The 24,897-nt window shown below is 49.1% G+C and overlaps 2 protein-coding genes across 6 annotated transcripts in view; both read right to left on the reverse strand.

Annotated features, from left to right (window-relative positions):
- Positions 1-1,833, reverse strand: part of CTSF (cathepsin F) — a 30,209-nt gene extending 28,376 nt beyond the window's left edge. The window contains exon 1 of the mRNA XM_032974401.2: positions 1,163-1,833. Within this exon, the coding sequence (XP_032830292.1) occupies positions 1,163-1,243 (81 nt within the window). The 5' untranslated portion in view covers positions 1,244-1,833. The remainder of the gene's footprint in view (positions 1-1,162) is intronic.
- Positions 1,834-4,746: 2,913 nt separating this feature from the next.
- The window catches only part of LOC116953920 (exportin-1-like), a 69,488-nt gene continuing 49,337 nt past the window's right edge, over positions 4,747-24,897 (reverse strand). For all 5 annotated transcript variants that reach the window (XM_032974229.2, XM_032974231.2, XM_032974234.2 and 2 more), the window contains 11 exons: positions 23,327-23,483; positions 22,679-22,842; positions 21,926-22,060; positions 21,292-21,475; positions 20,302-20,408; positions 19,070-19,264; positions 17,836-18,004; positions 17,401-17,535; positions 16,992-17,154; positions 15,652-15,748; positions 4,747-15,272 (listed from right to left, as the gene is read on the reverse strand). In XM_032974229.2, coding sequence (XP_032830120.2) covers positions 15,126-15,272; positions 15,652-15,748; positions 16,992-17,154; positions 17,401-17,535; positions 17,836-18,004; positions 19,070-19,264; positions 20,302-20,408; positions 21,292-21,475; positions 21,926-22,060; positions 22,679-22,842; positions 23,327-23,483 — 1,653 coding nt within the window. In that variant the 3' untranslated portion in view covers positions 4,747-15,125. The remainder of the gene's footprint in view (positions 15,273-15,651; positions 15,749-16,991; positions 17,155-17,400; positions 17,536-17,835; positions 18,005-19,069; positions 19,265-20,301; positions 20,409-21,291; positions 21,476-21,925; positions 22,061-22,678; positions 22,843-23,326; positions 23,484-24,897) is intronic.

Raw genomic sequence — 24,897 nt, forward strand, 5'->3', positions numbered from 1 at the left:
TCAGTTCGGGTGGGTGTAGGCTGGCAGCATGGACATGGGGAGGGGGGGGGCACAGATTTCTGCTGATCACCGTGTGGCCTTCGCAGCCTATAGCACCTGTTATGCACGGTGGTCAACCCATATCCCCAACGAAATCTTTTCCAGGCAAGAGCCCATTGATTGCGCTAAGAGCAGTCCTCCCTTATTCTTGGTTCTTTCGGTAAAGTCACCACGTAGAAGGGAAACAATAAAATAATAAAAATATAAAACAATTCTCACGACGTTTCGACTGCAACACAAGCAATCATCATCAGGTGTGAAAACCACGGCAAGAAAATTTGAAAAAAGTGGCGTTTTGTTTTTAACGTCGAAACGTCGTGAGAATTTTTAATATTGTTTTATATTTGTATTCTTTTGTTTCCCTTCTACGTGACTTTACCGAAAGAACCAAGAATATGAATCCCTGCAGTCACGAAAGCTTTAAATCAAAATTCAGTCCTCCCTTATTCAAGGCAGACAATATCATTAATTACAGATTTAAAATAACACAGACTTAACGATCGATATTATGTTGCAAAATTACGAAGTGACCCGATGCCAACTAATAATTCTGATTACGATGGCGCGGACACGGGGTAATCACAATGATCACGTTATTGATCACGATATTGATCACGATATTGATCACTAACGATGGGGGCAGAGGCCATGATGTCAATTTAAATAAGGCTAACATAAGATAACTCAATCGATGCCGATGCCTGTGATATTGCCGATGATTATTCCACAGTTTATAAACGTGCTCATGATGATGATGATGGTGATTTGAATGGTGATGTTGGTCACATTGATACTCACGCTGTTTGATGGTGATTCTGATGATAATGATATTGCTGTTATCTGTTGTTGCTGTTGATGACAATGTTGTCAATAGTTGATGATCAGGCCGCGGGTGATACTGCTGACATTACTGCTGATGAAGATGATGATGCTGCTGATGATGCTGCTGATGAAGATGATGCGGCTGATGATGCTGCTGATGAAGATGATGCTGCTGATGATGCTGCTGATGATGTAGATGATGCTCCTGCTCTAATTACTTGAACTTCTTTCGCACCGTACACGACGATGTGACTATTGCTACTGCCGCTGCTGATGATACTGCCGCTGCTGATGACTGCACCTGTGACAGAGGAGAAGATTCCAGGAGACCGGCGTTGACGGACAGCCACAGAAGCGGCAGCGGCATCCACGACCACGCCATCGTCTCTGTTAGCGAATGACAGAATCGATTCCCACGCCTTCCCCAAAACGGCGGAATCGATTCCCGTAGTAAATAACAAAGACAAAGCTCCCCCGTGTAGCCTGTGAACAGACTGTAGGGGCAAGTGCTGTCAAGCGAGTAGTACTTGTGAAGGGCCGGCACGGCACACGAGTGGGGGGGGGGGGGTGGCCAGCAACCACGCCCGACCGCCTTTGTCTCCCCTCCCAGTGGCGATGTTTACTACACACCGCGCCAGGTACTCGTTTGAGGTCGAGTCGACCTAGGGGAGGCCCAGAACCGATTCTCAGATGTTCGTCACTGGGTGTGGACCGTGAGCCGGAACTGAACTCGAGGGGGGACCGCCGGGGAACCACGGCGCGCTAACCGCTGCGCCACCGCTCCCCACAATCCCACCGCCAATCTCTTCCCCCAACAATTAATTACCACCGGAGATCGCAAACGTCCGTCCTGTATCGGGTAACAGTCAAATTGTTTACGAGGACGACGCCGCCGCCGATCGTCGGCCTTGTTGTTGATTTGCTGTCAAACGTCGAAAATTGTCGCCGCAGAGTTGTGGAATCGAATAAAAAAAATGTTTCAGCTCGGATCGCGAATCGGAATCGACGCGGTGCCGTTGCGTAATTTTGGCGCGAAGTGGAGTTTAAAGGGAAACGCTTTTTTTATTTTACATTTTATTACAAAGCGTGCAACGTTTGTAGTTCCGTAATCGCATGGTTGTCAATCCACGCGGTTTAACCCCGTACTCTTGTACGAGGGAAAACTTACGGTCAATCGATTTGGGATAAGATAATATAATTGGTAACTATAAAATTTTGACTTAAAAGCTTTCGCGATTTGCAGGAATTTATATTCTTTGGTTCTTTCGGTAGTCACGTAGATATAAAATAAAAATAAAAAAAAATACAAATATAAAATTAAAAACATAAATAACAAAAACTCACGACGTTATATATATTTTGATATTTAGTATTATTTTTTATTTTAAAAATATGCTTAAGAGTTTATAAATTAAAAGGATTGAGTGGTGGTGGGTGAGCGGGCAAATGTAATTTCTGCTTCGGGTCGTTTAGTGGACCAACACCACCACCACTCACCACAGATCGAATCCAATTTATATTTCCAGAGCGCCTTCACTTGAAGGCGCTTGACATAGCTTCCGAAACGATGACAGAATGAAATGATTTAGATGGCAGGGGTGGTGCAAGGTACTGAGTGACAGGGCCGTAGTAGCGAGATGTTAACTACCTCACCTGGTATACAGGAAGTCTTGGGTTCGATCCTGACCCGAACGCCTGCTGCTGTATATTTGGAGTTTGCGTGATCTCCCTGTGTTCGCGTGGATTTTTCTCCGGGGTCCACCGGTAAGATTATTTGGCTGCTATACATTCCCACATGATAAGCCCACTTAGTTGAGCTATCATTTGTGGCCAGGTCGCTTCTGAAAAAGAGCCATATTAGCTCGGTGAGCCTTATCTGGTGGAATAAAAATAGAACTTCGGAATCACGAGAGGGTTAGGGGGAGGGAAGGAGTGGAGGGGGTTGATGGGGAGGGAAGATAATGGCGATAGAGGGTGAGATGTACAGAGAGCAAAAGCGCGCGTACACATTCACACCGTGTCCTGCAAGCACAACGCGCTGTGAACGTGGCCACCGGAGTTTTGATCGCCCGCCAATGGCTAACACCAGTGGCGAGTCACGTCTGCACTGATACGGAGCCTCTCCCCACACTTTCACCAAGTCATACTGACCAGCATGGTGAAGCATGGTCAAACAACCTCTCATAACCACTGGCATGTCGATACTAATGCACAATTTATCACAACGAACGTGATATCGCCGCGACCGATTCTTAAGTGTTTGCGATAACCGCCATGAGTACAACGTAAACAAATGTACAAGTTTACGCGCGGCTCAGCATATTGTGGAGCGGTGGGAAAGGGAAGTCCTGGGGCGGAAACACCTCTGCAGCATGGAGGGCGGACAATTTGCCGAGGCAGGTCTTAGAGCGGTCACCAAGAGTCCTGCGAACTACAGCAGAACCGAGGGCAGACGATGGGAGACCGTCACAGCAGACCCTAGAGGTCACAGTGTGAAAACTCTATATTTATTATATATACTATTCTTAAACTATTTTTTTTATTTTACCAGGTGAGGCCCATCGAGCTGTACAGCTCTTTTTCAGGAGCGACCTGGCTATCACAAGTGATAGCTCAACGAAGTGGCTTATCACGTCGACATTTATAGCAGCCGAATACTCTTATAATCAACGCACGTTGATTATGAATGAGGGACAAACCCGGAGATACTCCGAAATATATATAGCAGGCATCAGGGTCGTATCCACGACCTCCTGTATACCAGGCGAGGTAGTTGACATCTCGCTATTACCCTGTGGTGGTCTGTGCAGCAGCTGATGAGGTGTGGCAGCATCAACAACGCCTTGGGCCACGATGACATCTTGGTGTTGATCTTGATCTTTGTGGAGTGGTGGAGCAGCAGTCACCGAACCCATCTCGTACGTACGTTGAAATTCTTTCGCACCGTACGTAGCCAACCGTGCTAATCAGAGGTGCGGGGGAAGGACAACTAAACACAAAAATAAGTTCTAAAGAAATCGTGGGTACAATCACCAATCCGTATTGACCAGTGTCAAGTATGGTTTAACAACTCTCAGGACCAATACAGCATGGAGAAACCTTTTTTTATGGTTGTGTGCCAATCGAGATGTTTTATTCCATTCCTGCTGTAAATGCTGAAACCCTTGAAAGGATTAGACAAATGTGTACCTGTATCGACAAGGCTCTTATGACTGGTCCGACTTGTGCGATTGTAAGAAGTTTGCTTTGTGCTGTGGGGCAATGTGCTAGGAATAGCCTGGCTCCTGTAAAGTGAACACGGATACAAAACGCAACTCACCCATTCGTCAATAACACTACCTCTAAGAGTAAATCAACGTATAGGTGACGATTTAGGCAATGGTCCTTCTTCACAGCAGACACTTCTGAGGCGAGATGTGGACATAGGCGCATGAAAGGCCATTGGTTCTACAAATGGGCCTTTGGCTGAAATGTCATACCTATATGTGTTCTACTGTGTAGGGTGGCATTGATAAAAGTGTCGAGCTTTGGCAACACGTGCTTGTGCACCGCTGTAACTGCAGTACAGTATAACTTTTTTCTTTTTAATCCGCAAGTTTAAAAGGTGACTGTTAGTACATTTAAAAAATGACCTACACTCAATAAATACACGTATAATTCGTGCGCGTGTCCTGACACAGCTACATTTAATCTGATATCTCCAAGGAGAAAATCATGTCACGGTGGGTTACCGCCTGATTAAATAGATGGACTGTCACCGAAATTCTTGGATGATGTTCCACGGTTCCGGGATGCAACACTTTTAGTAATAAATACACCGTAATACATACATATTTGTAGTACATCGAGATTTTGTTCTCTCTCAAAACATTTTCAAACACAAAATCTGTGTCCAAATAAAACTTTATTTGAGCGGTGAACTTAAAAATTGACAGATTTGCAAGAGCTTTCAGAAATGATTACCATAAGAATAGTTTTTTTGTTAAAACTGTTTTCAACGATCCCGACCGAGCCTTTAGAGCAAAAAAAAAACGTCAACATTTGAGAGGGGGGAAAAAAATAAATAAAAGCAACGGTTTTCATTAACATTTGGGGGACCGTGTACAATTTACAAATGCACTCGCTATACTCGGGAGCAATAACAAAAAAAACACCCTTTCCAAATGCCTTAACGAAAGCCAAGTATCAAAATTAAAAATACCAACAAAGTAATTACGCGCAAAAAATAACGTTTTTTTTTTACGTTTAACATTTTTCGCAAAAAATGTGAGCTTAGCGAGTCTCCCGTGCTACAATTACAATTACATTTCAATAACCGGGGGGGAAAAATATATATGTATATATTATACTACAAGTCTCTTAAAGTTGTTGCCATACTTACAAAGCTAACAGCTCACAAATTGGAGCTGAAGAGTCCTCATTGAGGAAACGTGAAATCGAAAATAACTTTATAACAAGAACAGCAACGATACAGAAACGGTAATTCCAAAAGTAAAAACCACCGACGGTTTAAGCAGCTGCCGCGGCAGGCCGCACATTCAACAACCGGTCAATAATCTCACCGTCGCAGCCCACAAGGTCACTTCCCTGCCGTCGCCTCTTTGCCGTGGGATGTTTTGTAGGCAATGCTACAACAATAAAAAAAAGGGGTCATCCCCTGGCCCAGTGAACCCAACACCAAGGTCTTTCCTCCGCCCGCCCCCCCCCCACCCCAACTCCACTTCAGGCGCAAGCATCCGAGAGAGACGTCCGCACGTAAAGAGGGATTCGGGGTGGTTGCATGCAACCCGAGGTTCGTGCAACAGATCTCGAGGAGGTGTGGTGGACGTCTCCGACGCCGGTTACAAGAGCAGTTGCGCAGCCGGGGTTTGCTTGACAACGGAGACAACACATTCTACTTCCAAGCATCCACCTTGCTCAGCAATTTGTAGCAACGTATTCTTTTTTTTTGACGAGTGAAAATTTGTGAAGTTACTCTTATTATGTATTGGTCGTGACAATTCTGTGCGTGCGTGGGGGATGCGGGGGCAGGGGAGCTGATCAGAAAGGAAGGGGGGGGGGGTATTTTCTAAAGGGCGTGGCCAGACACTTGAGCAGAAAAGGGGGGAGGGGCTATTTTCTAAAGGGCGTGGCCAGACGCTTGAGTAGAAGAGGGGGGAGGGGCTATTTTCTAAAGGGCGTGGCCAGACACTTGAGCAGAAAGGGGGGAGGGGTATTTTCTAAAGGGCGTGGCCAGACACTTGAGCAGAAGAGGGAGGGGCTATTTTATAAAGGGCGTGGCCAGACACTTGAGCAGAAAAGGGGGGAGGGGCTATTTTCTAAAGGGCGTGGCCAGACACTTGAGCAGAAAAGGGGGGAGGGGCTATTTTCTAAAGGGCGTGGCCAGACACTTGAGCAGAAAAGGGGGAGGGGCTATTTTCTAAAGGGCGTGGCCAGACACTTGAGCAGAAAAGGGGGGAGGGGCTATTTTCTAAAGGGCGTGGCCAGACACTTGAGCAGAAAAGGGGGGAGGGGCTATTTTCTAAAGGGCGTGGCCAGACACTTGAGCAGAAAAGGGGGAGGGGCTATTTTCTAAAGGGCGTGGCCAGACACTTGAGCAGAAAAGGGGGAGGGGCTATTTTCTAAAGGGCGTGGCCAGACACTTGAGCAGAAAAGGGGGGGGGGCTATTTTATAAAGGGCGTGGCCAGACACTTGAGCAGAAAGGGGGGGAGGGGCTATTTTCTCAAGGGCGTGGCCAGACACTTGAGCAGAAAAGGGGGGAGGGGCTATTTTCCAAAGGGCGTGGCCAGACACTTGAGTGGCGTGAGACGAACAGGTCTGGTGTGGGGTGGCTGGTGGACAAAGCAGTTGCAGGCGACTTGACTCGCACGATTTTGAGGGGGATTTAGCTGTACAACTGAAGGCTCGGTCTCCGGTGTGAGCTGAGCGTGCCTTTTGGAAAAGGTGGAAGGGTGACCCCCGCATACTTTAGCCAATTTAGATAGGATCTTTACAGTCAAAGCACTGCTACAGCTGTAGTGAAACAGTGCATCCCCCCATCACCTTCGTGAATAGGCCAATAGAATCCAATACACACGAGCTCGCTCGCTCGATCGGATGAGGGTTAGGAATAGTCACGTGTAAACCAACCCCACAATTGCACAGTAAGGAAATATGCGTGGTCAAGGTAATTTCTAGGAAAAGCGATTCCAAAATACTGTTGAGCGCTCGGTCTTCAATGTCTTGAAGAATTGTTTAATGGCAACGATGAATGAGCCGCCAAGTGCACTGACCTTGTTGCGTGTATGCATGTGGTACAACCCCCCCAATGGCTCGCCGGTTCACATGTTAAGCAGTAAATTCGGTTGCAAAAGACCGATGGTTCAACATAACTGCCCAGCAATTTGTGCAATATTCTCAGAAACGCACCACTCTCTGGATGCTCAATACCCTGTGGAGTCTCAATAATAAGCCACTTATGTGATCTGTGTCAGAGTTCAAATGTTTGTTTTAATAAATTGGCCAAAACTAAAATTGCACGTTAAAGAAAATAACTGTTCATGCAACCAAATGGGATGAATAGATAAATAACGCAAATTAGTATCTCACTTTTTAAAGGAATTTGCTGTAGCTGTCTGTCAAGAGCATTGGATGAGGCTTCAATATTGAAGGAGATGATGACAGCTTGGAAAATGGACCTGCCGCGTGAAGCGTACAGGGATAACATTTTGGGTGGAATCTCTTTGACAATATATATTTTTTTAAATCTACAACCGTGTAATTCTTTAAACAAAAACTGGTTGTTTAAATTCAGACGGAAGTCATCCCCAATTAAGAAACGTTTGCAATGATTACCTTCAACAATTAAAAATCCTTAGAACATCCAAAAGGTGAAATATTATGCCCTAAAAGCAAATTCCCTCGCCGCGCACTGCCATTTTCCAATGCTCTCTCTCTTCCTGTCCCCGAATGTGAATTTAAGCCTCAAATAATGTTTTTGTGATCGAGGCTCGATATGTGGAAAGGATTACGGGCCCCCTCGTGATCACCGAGTCTTGTGATCGCAAGACTCGGCGAGAACGACTGTTTAAGGGCGCTTTATACATTGAAATGATTATTATTATTGCTTCAACACTGCTGAGCAGGTGGAGGCCACTTCCGCCTTTTCTGCTGGTTTCTGTGCTGATCACGAAACTTTCCGTGAAGCGTGCAGAGCTTCCCTGCTGCTTTACATGTGCGCAATCCCTCGTCCAAGTCCGCCAGACGTGACTTTCGTTCGGCATGACAAGGGAAGGAAACCGCTTTTTTCCTGGGGTGCGCCGACGAAAGCCGAACGTTCCGGGGAACTTCAGCGTACAAAGTGTGGGCTGCTATATAATCTCATAATATACCTCCATAAAGTATACTTCACATTGCTAAAGTTAGATTTAAAAAACATCCGGCGGGAGATTGACAATTAATTCCTATGTGTGTATTTAGAACACCTTTCGCGCCGTACGTAGCCAACAATGCCCATCAAAGGTACAGGATAGCAGTTTGATGGTACTAGCTTGTGCCGGGGGGGGGGGGGGAGGGATTGATTCCTTAGACGGGTCGTTCCCCTCTCACCGAGGTGTTAAGCTACCTCTTGTTTTGTGGCTGGGGGGACCACAACGGGCACACAACACCCATACCATGTGGGGGCTCATCGTGGCACACAGGTGCTGGGGCTGTCACAGCGGTTACTACACAGGCTCTGAGAGCTCATATATTAACACAAGGGCTGCATCTCTGGCAGAAGGAATGGCAAGCCATGTGCTATTCGGGCTTGTGATGGATTCTAAACATCATTATTTGAATGTCGATGGTGTGGCTTCAAATGAATGATATACTGACTGAAGAATCAACAGCAGACTTGACCTGTTTAGCCAATGACACTCCAGTTTATGCCACCTTTGCTAAATCAGTGTTATGGTGAAGATTTCTACATTGGCTTAATTTTTGCACAAGTGACCGATGTATTGTTCAAAAGTAGGTTACTGTCCCTGCAACCAGTTGCAAGCAGCTGTTCGCAACCAGAAGCATACAGCCGATGCTATTTGCAAGCGATGTGCTCAGCGTATTCGCAGCAACGTATTTCATCACGCGACACGTTTGTCGACCACGATTGGTCGTTACAATCCCGAATGCGCAGTTTAATTTCCGTGTTGTGCAACTACTCGCTTAGATGCGGGCAAAAGCAGTTGCAGGCGACGATTTGAGTTGCACGACTGGTCACTCAGGTTGCGGGCCCGCCTTTGAGTCGAATTGAGTTGCGTTTGAACTTGTGTCCGATTGTGAATTACGCGCGTCATACATTGTCTATTGATTTTGTATCATTGTAAGTTACTGCAGTGTGACAGTAAAAAAGAAAATCATCAACTGTGGATCTCACATATCCAAGCTCAGCAAGCTACACTCGCTGACAGCGATGAATGCCAGTGGTCAGCAATTCAGAATTGGCTTTGTGTTTCGCTTAAAAAGGCCGGGCATCGGAGATCTGTTGCGGGGGAAAATTGGCACGGGGGACCCGGCAAGAGAGATGTGGAACAAACACCATAACCCACCGCAACACAACCACACACACACACACCGGCCACAAACTCAAAACGATGACAGCCTGCTTCGTGTAAACGAATTCTCCAGCAATATACAGCCGTAAATAGGTGAAAGGAAACAAACTACTATACACGAATTTAATATTCAATTTAAATAGAATGTGTAGCTTAATCACTCATAAATCGACCGCTGTACAGGGTGAAAAGATTACCGTTGCATTGCACACAGCAAAGGAAATCTTGGGGTAAAATTCTTGAGACTGATGCAGAAGGGGGTTAAGAGGGAACACGTTAGGGACATATACACCACTGTGGTTGTTTCTCTGTTCCAGGTTATTATTATTATGATTATATTAGTTTTAAATTACCATAATGGTTCCTGTCCACATAAGAGATCTTTGGGTCATCTGGGAAACAGAACCAATGGCGGAGCCAGAATTTTCAGGTGGGGGGGGGGGGGGCAACCCATGAGGAAGGATTTGTCCCTTGCTTTTTATTCGATGCGCGTGTGCGGCGATGGCACATCCATCGATCGAGGGGTCGAATTTGAACCGTGTGTGATCGGCATCGCGCTCGCTGAAGGCATGTCTTCAGGGAAGTCGCGTGCTGTATACGCAACTGCGCACAATTGTGAGTCACTTATAACTGCTTTGCTGTTACTTATTGCCAATTATCATGTCATAGAGTCCCTGGTACATAATAATCTGCTACACAGTGGCAGTGGGGGGGGGGTCGCAAAATGCCCATTTATTACAAATAAACCCCAATGATCCGATCGAAATTGGGATTTCGATCGGATCATTGGGGGGGGCAACGTGCCACCCCACCGCCCCCCCCCCCCCCCCACACTGGCACCGCCAGTGCACAGAACGAATACAGGTGTTTTGTTGTAATGTCTACTTCGTCGGCCCTACACCAGTCTACGTTTTGGATATATTACGATGCTTGTGCCTTCAAAAAGAACGACCAAACAATATATATTTTGATCGATTTGTGGTCAAAGTCATTTGTGGACAGTCATGTCGTCAAAGTCATCTGCAAAACTCCACAGCAACAGTCGCGTGAGTTTTCGAACGGTACACCTGAGTTGTTTATAACTTGCAGAAAGAGGGCACGTTTTATTTAATTCAAGAGCGCTCGTTCATTCTTCACAGAAATATCAAATCGCTGCCGAGTCCGCACGGGCATCCAAGCAAACAAAACTGAAATTTCTCCAAATTACTTTAGACACATCCTATAAGACTTCATGACAAAGTACACATTTAATTTAGGGCTCTTGCAGCACCACGCGTATAGGAAATACATTTTAAAACCGTACAAACCCAGTGTTGGCTGACAAGAGGCTGTGCCCATTTAGCTCACACGAGGAGTGGTGTCTGGGTTGGGTTACAATTGAAGTGGGGATCTCTGTTCACAGCTGGTGTGGTGCCCATTTAAACAACTGACAAAGTGGGATTCTATGGGAGTAGGGCTTGGCAGGTGCTTGTGTTCAAACCTGGCTCTACCAAACGGCTGCTTCTAAGTCATGTGGTCACTGCGACGGTGACCACTATGCACACACAGCACTAACCCCCTAGATCCTCATCAACAACACAGCTCACTTTCACTCAAAACAACCACCACCAACACCAGAATCAACGTGCTAATGTCCAACCCGAAAACTAGAGAAATTAATAACTTTGGTAACGTCAGAGTACAAGTGTTTTGTTTCTGCACCACGGTTGTCAAAATACTATCAATTGAATCTGTCAGAAGTATATACAGTACGTGGTGGGGGGGAGAATTCCATAAATATAACATCCCGATTGTACGTTTGGCGCCAAGGCACGAAGCAAAGGAATGTCCTTACGGCAAAACTTGCTGCAGAAGACGGCACACGGTCCCCTCTTGCGAAAATTTGGTCGAAAGGACGCCCCGGAGAGAAGGGGGCACTCATCACAACCACTTCCGCCGTCTCTTCCAGAAAGCGATCTCACCGCGGCAACTTAAAACTGCAGGGCACTCGTGTTTCCGGAGCGTGCAAGTCGTTTTCCATTCTTCTGCTCCCATTACAATACGTGTCGCTGCGACGTTTTTATGTTTATTAAATCGCTCGTTTTTGTTGTAATCGTTTTGTCGTGCGGTCTTTAGTGACTGTGCCGCGAAAACAGGGTTGAATCACAGGTGCCCGGATTTGAACCCAGGAATCTCAGCGCTGCTGGCTCGAGGCCTCCTAACGTTGCCATCATGAACGCGCCAAGCCGTATATCCAGGTACACCGCAATTGGTTGACACTTATTTTGTTTTGTCAGAAAGCAGGACGGGCGAGTTTGACGGGTGGTCCCCGACTTGGAGAAAGAAAAATCACAAGGATTTCGCCGGGTACACCAAATTCACACAACACGAGCCTACTACATAACCTGGGCTCTGTTGGTCACGTACGGGGGGGTTAAGGCAGTAGCAGTAGGTAGATTCACACGTGACACCAAGCGCCACGTTTAATCACAAGTCATGACCTTCTGGGAATGGGTTGGCCTTGCCCCCTCCCAGGTCACCGATAATAATGAATGACGACCACCTGGCAAGCAGCAGCGGCTTTTGGCTGGCCATTGAACAATGACGGTCACTGCATCGCGTCCTTTCAGATGCGCTTCTGCAGCTGTCTGGAACGATCTTCCTTCTGATATTCGGAAGCCACTGGAGCTATGCACTTTTAAATCTACATCGAAAACTAATTTATTTCTACTTTTTTAAATTTAGTTTGTTGTCCTTCCCCCCGCACCTCCAATTAGCACAGTTGGCTATGTACAGTGCGAAAGAAGTTCAACAAGCACACACACGCATACACGTTGTGGTCAGCACCGGCACTCGAATGAACAATGCTGTTTCCACCACAAAATTCGTGCACTCATTCCACTGTTAATAGGTGCTCGCTAATGACACTGTCAGTATAAACTAGATACATGTAGGGCAGCTTTAAGTTTCTGACAAAACTGTTAAGGGCATGGCATGGCTGTAATTACGGGATAACCTGTCAGGGCACTACAGTGTATTAAAAAACAACAACCAGGAGATGGATTAGAGACGAATCTGGCTACTGCTGTACCCCTAACACACACCCACTGCTCACTGACACACAGCTGCCGTGCCCTAACACACATCCACTGCTCACTGACACACAACTGCTGTCCCCTAACACACACCAACTGCTCACTGACACACAGCTGCTGTGCCCTAACACACATCCACTGCTGGCTTACACACAGCTGCTGTATCCTAACACACTCACTGCAGGCTGACACACTGCGTCTGTACCCTAACACACACCAACAGCTCACTGACACACATCCACTGCTGGCTTACACACACAGCTGCTGTGCCCTAACACACATCCACTGCTGGCTTACACACAACAGCTGTGCCCTAACACACATCCACTGCAGGCTGACACATAGCGGCTGTGCCCTAACGCACACCCATTGCTGGCTGACACAGCTGATTTTACAGTAAGGGGGGCTCGGCGCACTGGACAACTCAGCCAGTTTCAAAGGATTGGAGGATTTTGATTCCCTATCACAGCTGGCTGGTGAGGTCTGCAGGGAATTTACAAAGCACCACAGTGGCTCTTGAATGCCCTGTGGTTCTAATCTTGGGCCAAGACCATTTGCTGTTGTTGTCATGATCCACATTCTCCAACATAAAAGTGTACCCGCTTTTTGTTCATTCGCAATCAAAGACCCTGCAGTGGCTGAATAATCCTGATACGGAAGTCACGGTTAGGAACCGGACGGTTTAAACAATTTGTTTGATAATGGCAATGTAATGGAGATGTCAGCACGGGATGGGGGTGGGGAAAGTGAGATATTAGATTCTGAATCAAGGCAGATTTTGTTGCGTCAGGAAAACGGGTTGAATCACTCACAGATCCATGCAAACCGAACGAAAGCTTTTGCCTAAAATGCCACCACAATTCAGATGCCGTGGTGGTGGTCACGACCTGACCTGTGACCTTTCAACAAACGTAGCACAGAGTGGACAAACAGGCGATGGTAAATCCTGTAGTTCATTTACAGCAACTCCCTGCAACGTAACAGACCGCCAGGCGAGTTTAAGAGCAGCGACCCGTTCTCGTAAAATGCCGAGAACGGTCAAGTGGAAAACAACACCAATCTCCAAGAGCAACGGTGAAAACGTGCTCCTCCAGCGTCACCTGAATTGACGAGCCCGGGATTTGATCGTGGCGGCGGGCACAATGGGACAAGACGGTTGCACTTAGAAGGGGGCAATAACCATTGTAGGGTAAAAGTCCTTGCTTCACACGTGGTGTTCACGAAAACGTGTTTTTCTTCCGTTACGTGGAACAATTTTCGCACAAGCGCAGAATGCGCACCGTTGTAACACGGTTTCCAGCGGTCAACAATAAACTACTTTCTTGAGCTGCGCGGCTTACCGGTAACGATAAAAGTACGCGGAGTGATACAGTAATGCGGCTGCGTTACCCTCAGCTCCTTTGTCCCGCCATCTCGCTGTTTGTGCGTAGTACATCGTATCACGCCAAACATTACCCTTACATTAATTTACGGGGAAATTGTTTTCGCTTAACGCAGCACTTTTCAGGAGCGCATCTACTACCGCGTTAAATGAGGATTTACTGTACTGTTATTTGCGGGAGTAGCAGTTGATGTTTTAACATTTAAAATAGATCAAGGTGCAACCCTGCAATTGCTTCCTCAATGCCACTGTTGTTCAGAAGGTCCTCCACTAAAGGGAGCTTGAGAATCCATTTATAGAAGTTATGTTTGGTCTACTCTCCCACGCTGGTCAGGCGTCTTGGAAGAGGTTGTAAGTACCCCATCAGACGACCTTCCCATGACTAACTGTGGTATACCCAATTATACTGCTAGGTGGGCAGAAGCCGGGGGGGAGGGGAGAGGTGGGGGGGCAGGAAAGATTTAAACAACTTGCCCAAATGTTTTAACTATCACACCTGGAGATCGAACTGGTGACCACTGCGTGTAAAGTCCAGCGAGCCAGCCATTCATTATACCATGGCAGCATTTCTCATATCACTTAAAAGTTCATATTTTTCCATAAAATTGTCAGTGGAGGGCGTGTGCGAGTGGGTATCTTGACTCCCAGACTTCAGTACAATGGTGTGTGGGTGCAGTTATACATGTTAGGACAGTTCTACATGTTATGACATTGGCAGATTACATTGCAGATGTATCTGTACCAACAGAGCCGTCACTTGGCACCGGCTGTATGTATGTATGTTAAACTTCTTTCGCGCTGTACGTAGCCGACCGCGCTAATCGGAGGTGCGGGAAACGGACGGTACCGTTAATCGTGCGCGCACACCGTTAGAGTGAAACCGTCCCTCGGGCCACGTGTTAAAAACGAAAAACAAATCGCCCAACGTTTAAATAAAACAGGAGGCCGCTCTCGCGCACATTTATATAAAAGGGGAGTCCGGAGCGGGGGGGGGGGCGAAGAAAACGGAAAACTCACTCGACACCTTCGCGCTCTCGTCGGAGAGAGAAAAAAAACTACGCCGAGCACAATAAACTAAACGCGTTAAACGCACGGCCTCGCGACGCCATCCTCTCGTCCCGTCGCGGTCACCTGGAAGCGTAGATTTTTGTGTCCAGTGTGAATTTACTGGGGCCGGGTTCGCCGTGCGGTCTGGGTAAATGGACGGACACGGGGACGGGCGGGGGTGATCGGGCGCGTCAGTCGCACATGTCGTCCCCGATCTCGTGCGGGTTCAGGATGCCCGGCACCGACATCTGCACCTTCCTCTTCTCCTCGTTCGCTTGCCGCAGCGATGACTCGCGTTCCTCCAGGTACAGGTCGCTCGTGTCCTCCCCGGCAAACTCCTGGGAGGGCGGAGGGCGGCGGTGGGAAGGCACGGTGTGTCATTCACGATTCAGATTCGTCATCGTCGACCGTGATCAAGAGTGCACCTCCGATTAGTTTAGTCGGCTACGTGCGGTGCAAAATAACTTTTAAGTGCCCCCGTCTCAAAGCTCTCTCTGCATGGTTCCCATGCTCAGATGGAATTGATAATGGTTATGAATAGGAACATTCCTGTTGTAGCCAATACCATAATAATGGACCAAAATTCCTGCAAGCTGATACCAACGACGTATACAAATTAACGCCGCAGTTATTTACTTGGGCGATTTGACCGTGACCGCGTGAACAGCACCGATTGTGTTTTGTCCAGTGTAATTTTTTGCCCCGACGCTGTGCTACCTTGATCTGCACGAGGAAGTCACGCAGGTGCTCTTTGAAGGCCGGGATGTCGTGGTTCAGGCTGAACAGCCCCGTGACAAACAGCTTCACCTGTGCACTGCGCAAACACGCAGACAACAAAGACAAAGGTACCCCTGAATACAGGCTCTTTTGCAGCAAATGCTGCAAGCGATACAATATTAAGGATAGTAGAGTACATGAGGGGATGGTTTGGCTAATACCAGCAGACTGACATGTAGACCGAGTGTCATGTCCACCAAGTGGCTCCGTGTAGACAGAGTGACGTGTAGATGAGTGGCACATCGACTGAGTGGCATGCACACTGACCCAGTAAACATGCGATGTTGGACCAATGTTGGCCCAACAATGACCCAACGTCCCGCGTTCACTGCGGCGTGGCTACGTATAAATTGGACGCTGAGCACAATTCTAAGTATGTCCAGATGCCAAATTTCAGGCCAGATGCCATATTATAAGATGCACTCCCAACTTTGGCTTTGAAACATATGTTGAGACAGCGCGCCGACTAGTGGCCAGAAGTGGTAATTCCGGGTGTGAGAACAGTATGGGCAGAAAGACACACACGGGAGCGACCACAAGGGGGAATATCTGGGCCAAGGGTCAGAGAGGGGATCCATCTGGGAGTTCCCAGAACCAGCTTGAGAGTTCGAGAAAGGGGGCGTGGGCCAGGGCGGAGCCACGGCCAGCTGGGAGGATATGAGGGAGCGGGTTCTGGGCTGTTGTGGGGGTCGGAGTCCTGGTCGTCGTCACTGTCGCCGCCTTTGTCATGGCTTCGTCTTCGTCGTCGCCGCCAGCTATCTAGTCAAGTCAGCACCGTCGTAGCTAGACTCTCAGCGTTATATTCCGTGCCACCGAGTCGTAGTCGTGTGAGGAAAGAAAGGAGAAGCCCCTACAGTTTATGTCTCCAGAGTCGTTACACATAACACTTATATGTTCAGTCCTCGGCTCATGAACATAATTCGTTCCTGAGACCCATTCTTAAAAGTCACTTTAACACACGCAGACACGCGTGCATGCATGCGCGCGCGCGCACGCTCACTCCCAGCGCGAGGAGAGGTTGACTCATTACATGAGGCGGAAGATCACCTCGCAGAACAAAATAGTTTGCAAGTGCGAGTTTGCATTTTAAGTCAAGTTTTCTAAAAATATATATATAATGGAAGCAGGTTCTTAAGTGCGGGTGTTGGTAAGTTGGGTGCTCATGAGTTGGGTTTTCGTAAATCGAGGGCCGCATGTATATATTTTTCAAAGCGCATCTTATAATCGAGGACACAATATTACACGCGCGCGTGTGGTGAGGAGGAGAGAGGCTGCCTTACTCTTGCAGGTGTGGGAAGGCCGACTTGAGCAGGTTGGCGATGTACTCCTGCACGAAGGGCACGTTATTGGAGGCGGGCATCGCGGGGTTGAGCGGCACCGTGACGCGGCCTTCCTCCGCCAGGCTGAACATGTACGCCAGGATCGTGGCATGCATCGTCAGGCCTGCACCGCGGGGACAACCGTGGCACAGGTGACAACCACGGTGGGTGGTTGGGTGGGTGAGGACGATGGTTGGATTGTTGTACGGGTTGGTGGGATGGTTTGAGTCGGTATGGTGGGTGCAGGAGGCGAGTATGGTGGTGAGATATGGACGGGCGAGTATGCTTTGGGTGTGGGGGGGCTGAGTATAGTGGGTATGGTCCATAGGTGGGTGGTTGGGTTTGGGTGGGTGGACGGGCGGAAGGGTACCTGCGGTGTGCGAGGTGTCCGTGACTACCGAGAAGATGTGCTGCAGGATGTCACAGAAGTACGTCTGGTAGAAGCTCTGTGCGGCCGCCCCTTCCTGACTCACATTCTGCAGCAGTGCCAACAGGATGGAAAGACCTGCAAGTGCAGACACAGCCACAGGTCCCCTACTCGGCACAGACATCGGTGGGTGGTATCGACGCGCAGGAATTGGGGGAGGTGGGGCAGACAACTGGGTGGGGGGCAAGGCAATTCAGACTGGCAGGCAAACACACGTACAGGCAGTGATAAATCCACACAGGTAGCCGCACAGTTTGGATATTAGAGAAACACAGGCCGAGATGCAGTCGCACGGACACACAGGCAAACGACAGGGACACGCAAAATACGCAGACAGTTGCAGAGTCACGCGGGCAAGCAGGCGGGCGGGTGGCTTACCCGTGTCGGCGACGTTGCGCATCGTGTGCTTGAAGGCCCAGATGGTGGCGTCGAGGAGCAGCTTGAACTGCGCGGGAGGGATGGCCAGGAATGCCGGGAAGCAGTGCGTGTTGACGGCCTGCAGCAGCAGGAAGAAGTTGGTGCGGTGCTCGGGGTGTTCCTCAAAGTCCTGTGAACGCACACAACAACAACAACCGCCATTCACCACTAATTAGTGGTGACGTCACCACGGCGCTTGTGCCAGGCTATATGCACTTTGAGGCCACGTGAAGTGTCGAACGCCCGCTGGCAGGCCACGGGACATACTCAGGTGCAATTGGTTGACTGACTGAGGTGACTGGCAGATGCACCACCTGTGCCCCCTACTGTACCAACGCACACAAAGAAAAATGTCCCCTCGTATAGCCTTAATAGACTGTTGGGGCAAGTGCGCACACGCGCGTAAGCACAGACATATGTGTGGAAAGACAAAACTCCCCCATACGGCCTACGTGTGAGTTGTTGGGGCAAGTGCTCGTAGCGAGCACCCATGCAGACCGGGCGCGGCGCACGAGTGGTGTGGCCCGGAACACACTTTGAGAAATTTATCTCCCCAGTGCTGGTGTTTACACACCGTGCCAGGCACTCGGTTAGGGGCCCGAGTCGAGCAAGTTCGGATATTCGCCACTGTTATTAGCCGTGACCGGTAAGTAAGTATAGTGCACTAGCCGCTACACTAGCGCTCCGCAGATGAAAATACAGGCACACCGAGGGAGGAGCAAAAAGGTAGCCAGGCAGACACAGAGAACAAAGTGTGGACAGGCAGAAAGACGGAGGGAAAAATGGACAGACAGAAAGCCACATAAAGAGAATATGATCAGATTAAAAGAAAGAGGAAACAGACACAGAGAACAAGACAAAGGCGAAGAGACAGACAGACAGGAAGCGCGAACGGAACAAATTAAAATTCACAGCGAGAGCAAACACGCAAAGACACCGAGGGACAAAGAGGCGGACGGACATACAGATACAGAAAGATAACACAGACACGCACAGAACAGATGTACAGAGTACAAAAGACAGCGAGGGAGGGACAGAAAAAAGTAGAGAGATGGATACACGCACATAACAAACAGACGGATCGAGAGAAATCGATAGGGAGGGACAGACAAGGAGGACAGCACTGACGCAAACAGGGGGAAGGCCGCGGGCCGCCTGCACCGCCCCCGTGACCGCCGCCGTGACCACCGCGTGCCTTGTTGATCATTTCGAGCGTGCACTCGAAGACGGCGTCGAAGATGTGTGGGATCTCGGCGGTGATGTGGCTCTCCAGGCGGTTCACCACCGTCGCCATGGTGGCCAGCACCTCCGGCTCGCGCGCCGCCGCCACGTTGCGCTGGTAGTCCAGCAGCACGGCGTCGAGCAGGGGCGGCACAAAGTTCTCGGCCACCTGCGAGGGACAAAACAGAGACAAAGGCAAGCGCTGTCAGCGAGCAGCACCTGTAAAGGCCGACACGGCACGAGGGGGCGGGATGGCCAGCACCACGCCCCTTTGTCTCCCCCAGTGGCGATGCTTACACAACCACGCCAGGTACGAATTGAGGCTGAGTCGACCAAGGGGAATCCCAGGACCGGTGCAGAGATAATTGTCACTGGTGTTGGCCGTGAGCGGGAATCGTCGCTGGTGTTGGCCGTGAGCGGGAATCATGAACTCGGGTCGCCATGTTTGTAGCGCAGTGCGCTAACTGCTACTGTATTGCTCCCCATACCTGCACGGGATGCACGCGGAGAGACAGCCGTGCCGCTAGGGTTGCGCGCAAGTCCGCGGGCAGGCTGTGTCGCTACGGTCGCGATGACGCAACTAGGGCAGTGGGGTGTTCCCAACTTGTGGCCGACGGACAACCGGTGTGGTCTAGTGGTCTGCAAAGGCTGAACACCGTTGTAGATCTTACGAGTTAGAGTAGGTTTAAATATATATATATCCGCTATTGTATATACATCTGTTGAACTTCTTTCGTACCGTACGTAGACAACCGTGCTAATCGGAGGTGCGGGCGAAGGACAACAAAAAAATCAATTCTAAAAAAATTCGTTTTCAATCTAGATAGAAAAATGCATTGCTCCAGTGGCTTCCTAATTGGTGCATGGTGGTTCATTGAAACCAAAAAGTTAAAAGTTGACCGTGTGGCCTTTGAGTCCAGAACGGTTGGGGACCGTTGCACGAGGGCAATTGTAGGGCAATTGTTGCCAGAAATCATTGCCGTCCACTCATTTACTGTGTAAGTACGTTGAACTTCTTTCGCATCGTACATAGACAACCGTGCTAATCGGAGGTAGTGTGAGCAAACTATGGGTATTCCGAAAGATCCTGGATGGATTGTGATGAACGCCGTGAAATCAACAACTGCTGCCAGACGAACGACACGGACATGAACACAGTGGGGGTAAAGAGGGGAGAGAGGGGTGGGCGATGGACCCGGGCCGCACCATCTTGGGGTCGGTGGAGCGGCTGACCCAGTCGGAAATGAGCTTCAGCGTCTCCTTCTTGACGGTGCGCATGCTGCGAATCAGTGGTTGCTTCGTTACGATCTCTCCTGCCACCGGGAACGGAGAGGAGATGACGGAGACAGGCAGAGTTGAGGAGACAGGCAGAGTTGAGGAGGCAAGCAAGATTCACATTTTCCCCTCTATCATGACGAAACTTACACAAACGCCTCCCACTTAGAAGCGCTGATCACGAGGTTACTTAATGAGGTTTGACCATAGTTGACCACATGCTTGTCAGCGTGGGTTAGTGAAGGTGAGGAGCATATATGTGGGGGGTATATAAATACAATGCAACAACTTATTCTGCTGCAATGCCCTCTGGTACTGACAAAGCAGGCTCGCAGCAAACCTACAAATTCTGTCGAGCAACATGGTTGCCCACGCAAGCATTGTCCAGGCTCAAACCTGCTGAGCTTCCGAGATCCAATGAGATCAGGCGCAGCAGCATCCAGGTTTATTTGACAAATTCCACAAATATGCTTCGTAATCCTAAACAACATGTCAAAGAAAACACCCCCCCCCTCCCCACACCAATGCAGATGAGCTAAGCATCGGCGGAATGCGACGGAGACTCGCCGGGGGCGGGTGGGCGGACGGGAGGGTGCCGTTATCGTGGCGAGATTCTAACTCCCTCGCCTGATCCCGACCCGGACGCCTGCCGTTTATTTCGAGTTTGTGCGTCTCTCTCTCTCCCTGTGGTCGTGTGGGTTTTTCCTCTGGGTCCTCCGGTTTTTCCCTAGCACACATTTAGATTCAACGCGCGCTTAAGAGTATTTGGCCGCTATGAATGTCCACGTGATGATGATAAGCCACTTTTTCTTGAGCTATCATTTGATAGCCAGGTCGCTTCTAAGAAAGAGCTCAGTGGGGGGGGGGCATTACCTGGCTAAATAAAAAAAAAAAATAGTTGAGTAGTTTTATAGAAGTTACCGTTGGCCTGCACGGCGGTGGAGATGTTCTCGCTCAGGCACTTGTAGACGTTGAGCATGTCCAGGTAGACGCGGCCCAGCTGCACCACGAAGGGGTGGCCCACGGCGCGACACGCTCGCACGTTCGTCTTGAGGATGTTACCCAGCTGCTTCACGGTCTCCGCGTCCTTCAGGATGTCGACGTTCTGGGAGGGAGGGAAGGAGGGAGGGAGGGAGGGAGGTCAGGCGGTGACACAGCTTGGATGGGACGTCGTAACGTTCGCACGAAGCCCCCTGGGTGTAAACTCGGGCCCTCTGGGCAAGGGCACCGAGTCTCTCCGATGTGATTTCAGGTTGTGGCGGGCGTTTTTTTTAGCATTGTGTCTGTGCCGGGAGCTTCTTAAGCACACGCAGAGTCGGACAACACAGCATGATTACTTCATACTGCTATCGCATCTACACCGCAGCAAGGAGCTCCACCCAGAGGTGGACAATAAATGTCTGTATAACTAAAGTTTCGCCATCTCAGATGGTACCATCAAGTAAAATATTTGGTCTGTGCCCATGGATTATGTGGTCTACTCCACGCAACCTCGATGTAAAACCCCTGTTGGCACGGGTGCCGCGGTGGGATCCGGTGTGGTCGATGATCTCACCTTGGTGGCCTGGTGAATGATGCTGTCCCACACTTGGTTGGGAAGCAGCATATACTTCTCAATGAGCCTCTCCTGCAGCACCTGGTCGGTCTGGGCACCTATCATGTATCCCACCGCCTCGTAGAAGGTGTGCACCTGCACGCACATACACACACACGTAAGAACAAAGATCCCCTGTATAGCCTCAACAGACTTCTGGGTGCAAGTGCTGTTAGCGAGCAACTATGAAGGCCGAAACAGCACACGACGGGGTCGGTGACCAGCACCACTCCCGGCCGCCTTTGTCTACCTGGTGGCGATGCTTACACACCACACCAGGTACTCATTTGAGGCTGAGTCGACTTAGGGAGGCACAAGACCAGTTCAGATAATCGTCACGGGTGTTGGCTGTGAGCAGGAACTGAACTCGGGGTTGACGGGTTTGAACGCAATGCGCTCACCCGCTATCCTACAGCTACCCCATGAAGACAAAGTAATTTTCCGCATAAAATTGGCACTGAAGTACTGCTCATCTCTTGTTAAGAGCATTCCTATGATGGAGGGTGAGCCTAACCAGAGGGCGACCGCCGCTGACTTCACTATAAAGTGGTACTCTCATTTAAGGGAATTTGGACGTACGATGGGCTGAGTCAACCCCCAGCCAGGATTTGAACTTGCGAGCTTGGTGAAAATGAGCCAAGTGGGGCCACAACTCCAGGAGCGTCACTTTCCCCTAACCCCCACCCGGCTCCTTCCCCCGAGCCCCGTCAGCACCTGCTGCGGCTGCAGGTCGCAGATGATGGTGTTGATGCCGTTGAGGATCTCGTCGATGAAGGGCATCACCTCCCCGGCTTGCACCTGCACGAAGTGGCGGCGGCACTTCTGCGCAATTTTGATAAACGTGTCGCACGCCATGTCCTGCACGCCGTCGTGCGTCTCTGCAAAGGGCGAGCGAGCGAACGAGTGACTAGGCGGGCGAGCGTATGAGCGAGCGAGCAAGTGAGAGAATGCGTGTGCGATTAGCACGATTGGCTACGTACGGTGCACAAGAAGTTCAACATACGTACATATAAAACGAGCGAATGCACGAGAGCACGAGCAAACGAACAAGCGAACGCGGGAGCAAGCGATTGGATGAACGAGTAGGTGAACTCACGCGTGAATAAGTGAGGGAGTGAATGAGAACGCAAATGAGGAAGCGCCTGAATAAACTTGGTTTCGTAGAAGCACGATTCGTGACAAGCGTAAGAATTATAAAATTGTAATTGAGGCCTCAATGCATCGCTACAAACTGCCTTTTTGCGTTTAGTTTTGTCGTCCTTCCCCCCGCACCTCCAATTAGCGCGGTTGGCTGCGTACGGTGTGAAAGAAGTTTAACATATGTACGTACGTACAAGCACGGTAAAATAACGCTGCGCTCACCGTGCATGAACTCAAAGAGCTTGTTGACGACGGTCTTGAGGAACTTCCAGTGGGCGCGTAAGAAGCGGGGGTACTGCCCCACGACGTACATGATGTTGGAGGCCACGATGGCCTTGTTGTCTTTGCCGCGCTTCTGCTCACACAGCCCCAGCAGGTCCTAACGAGGTGAGGGGGGGGGGGGCACTCACAAAGGTTAACGAGTAGAGAAAATGAGGGCGGGGAATGGAGGGGAAAGCGAGGCACTCACGTGGCGTGTGATGTCATCGACATTGGCCGAGAAGGCTTAACTATCTAGCCATGGGTTTTTTTTTGGGTTTTCATTAAGTTTAGGGCAACCCTTATTGGGCAAGCCCCGCATAGAAAATTACTTGATGCAGTAAACACCCGGCTAGCCGGACTAATGGGGGGGGGAGGGGGGGGGAGCATTGGTCTGGCAAGCTGAAAAGTCCGGCTGGTTAGTACGCCAAATAAAGAGCTATGTAATACTTTGCTAATAAGCATGTACATTATAGCCAACATAAAAAAAACGCACGTCTGAAATTGATTACAATTCATTTTGCATTCATTTATTCCACCGTAATGGCTATATAAATTGTAAAATAATGATCGTAAGATACTGCAGTGCTGTGCTTATTGCATACTCCGTTGTGGTATAGTTTTATACAGTACTCACCATTGCAGTGTGTCGACCCCTCCAAAGCAAAAGCGAAGTTAAAAAAAATCAATTAACCAAAAACACAAAAAACGCTAAAAGGGACAAAATAAAAAAAAACAATTAACCTAAAAGCAAAGTGGGGGGGGGAAAAAAAAAAACCCACTAATAAACCCCTCACCGCTAACACGGCACAAAGGAGCACAACAGACGGCAGGAAGTGAGTGAATAAAAAGTGCTGCAGAGGAGAGCGGGCGAGAGAGCACATTGCGGAGCTCGGAATTCAAAGATGAGCACCAACTCAGCTACCACGGAATGTTGGGAGGATCTTGAAATTCAACGAGGACACGTAGCAAAAACTGTTCCTTTTGCCCACACTGCCCTTCCCTGACCATGCCACATGACAGAAGAAGAACCACACGCAAACACGGTGTGAGGGGGGGCGGCCCTGGACTCATGCCACATGCTCCAGGCGGCTGTGGGGGCGACGCAGAATTATTTGATTCTTTAGCCGGCATCATCTCCCGTGGACGAAATGTGAAATCCGGCTAGCCTGGGGTTTAGCGTATGAACATTCTGTTCGCGTCGGATCATCTTAAAGAGAGCGATCGTGTTTGCGACACAGAGACACACGGACGGGCAGAAAAATTAAGAATAGGAGTTTACCTATTCTGGCAATAAAACAGGTGTTAAGATGTTCAAACACCAAACAGATACCTATTGCAAGGCATCAAGTCTACATTAACCACACATATTTGTGGCAAAACATGCAAACAAACATTCTCTGATAATATATGCATTGTCCTTGAAACTGATTTTCCTACACCAGAGACAGCCTTTTTTATTGCCTAGTCTCACCAGTGTTAGTTAGACCAGAGAACGCCTTTTTGCGTTCTCTCACGAATATTTGACATCTTAA

Source organism: Petromyzon marinus, chromosome 53 (assembly GCF_048934315.1).
Source record: "Petromyzon marinus isolate PM22_M1 ecotype Great Lakes invasive population chromosome 53, UKy_Petmar_22M1.pri1.0, whole genome shotgun sequence".
NCBI lineage: Eukaryota > Metazoa > Chordata > Hyperoartia > Petromyzontiformes > Petromyzontidae > Petromyzon > Petromyzon marinus.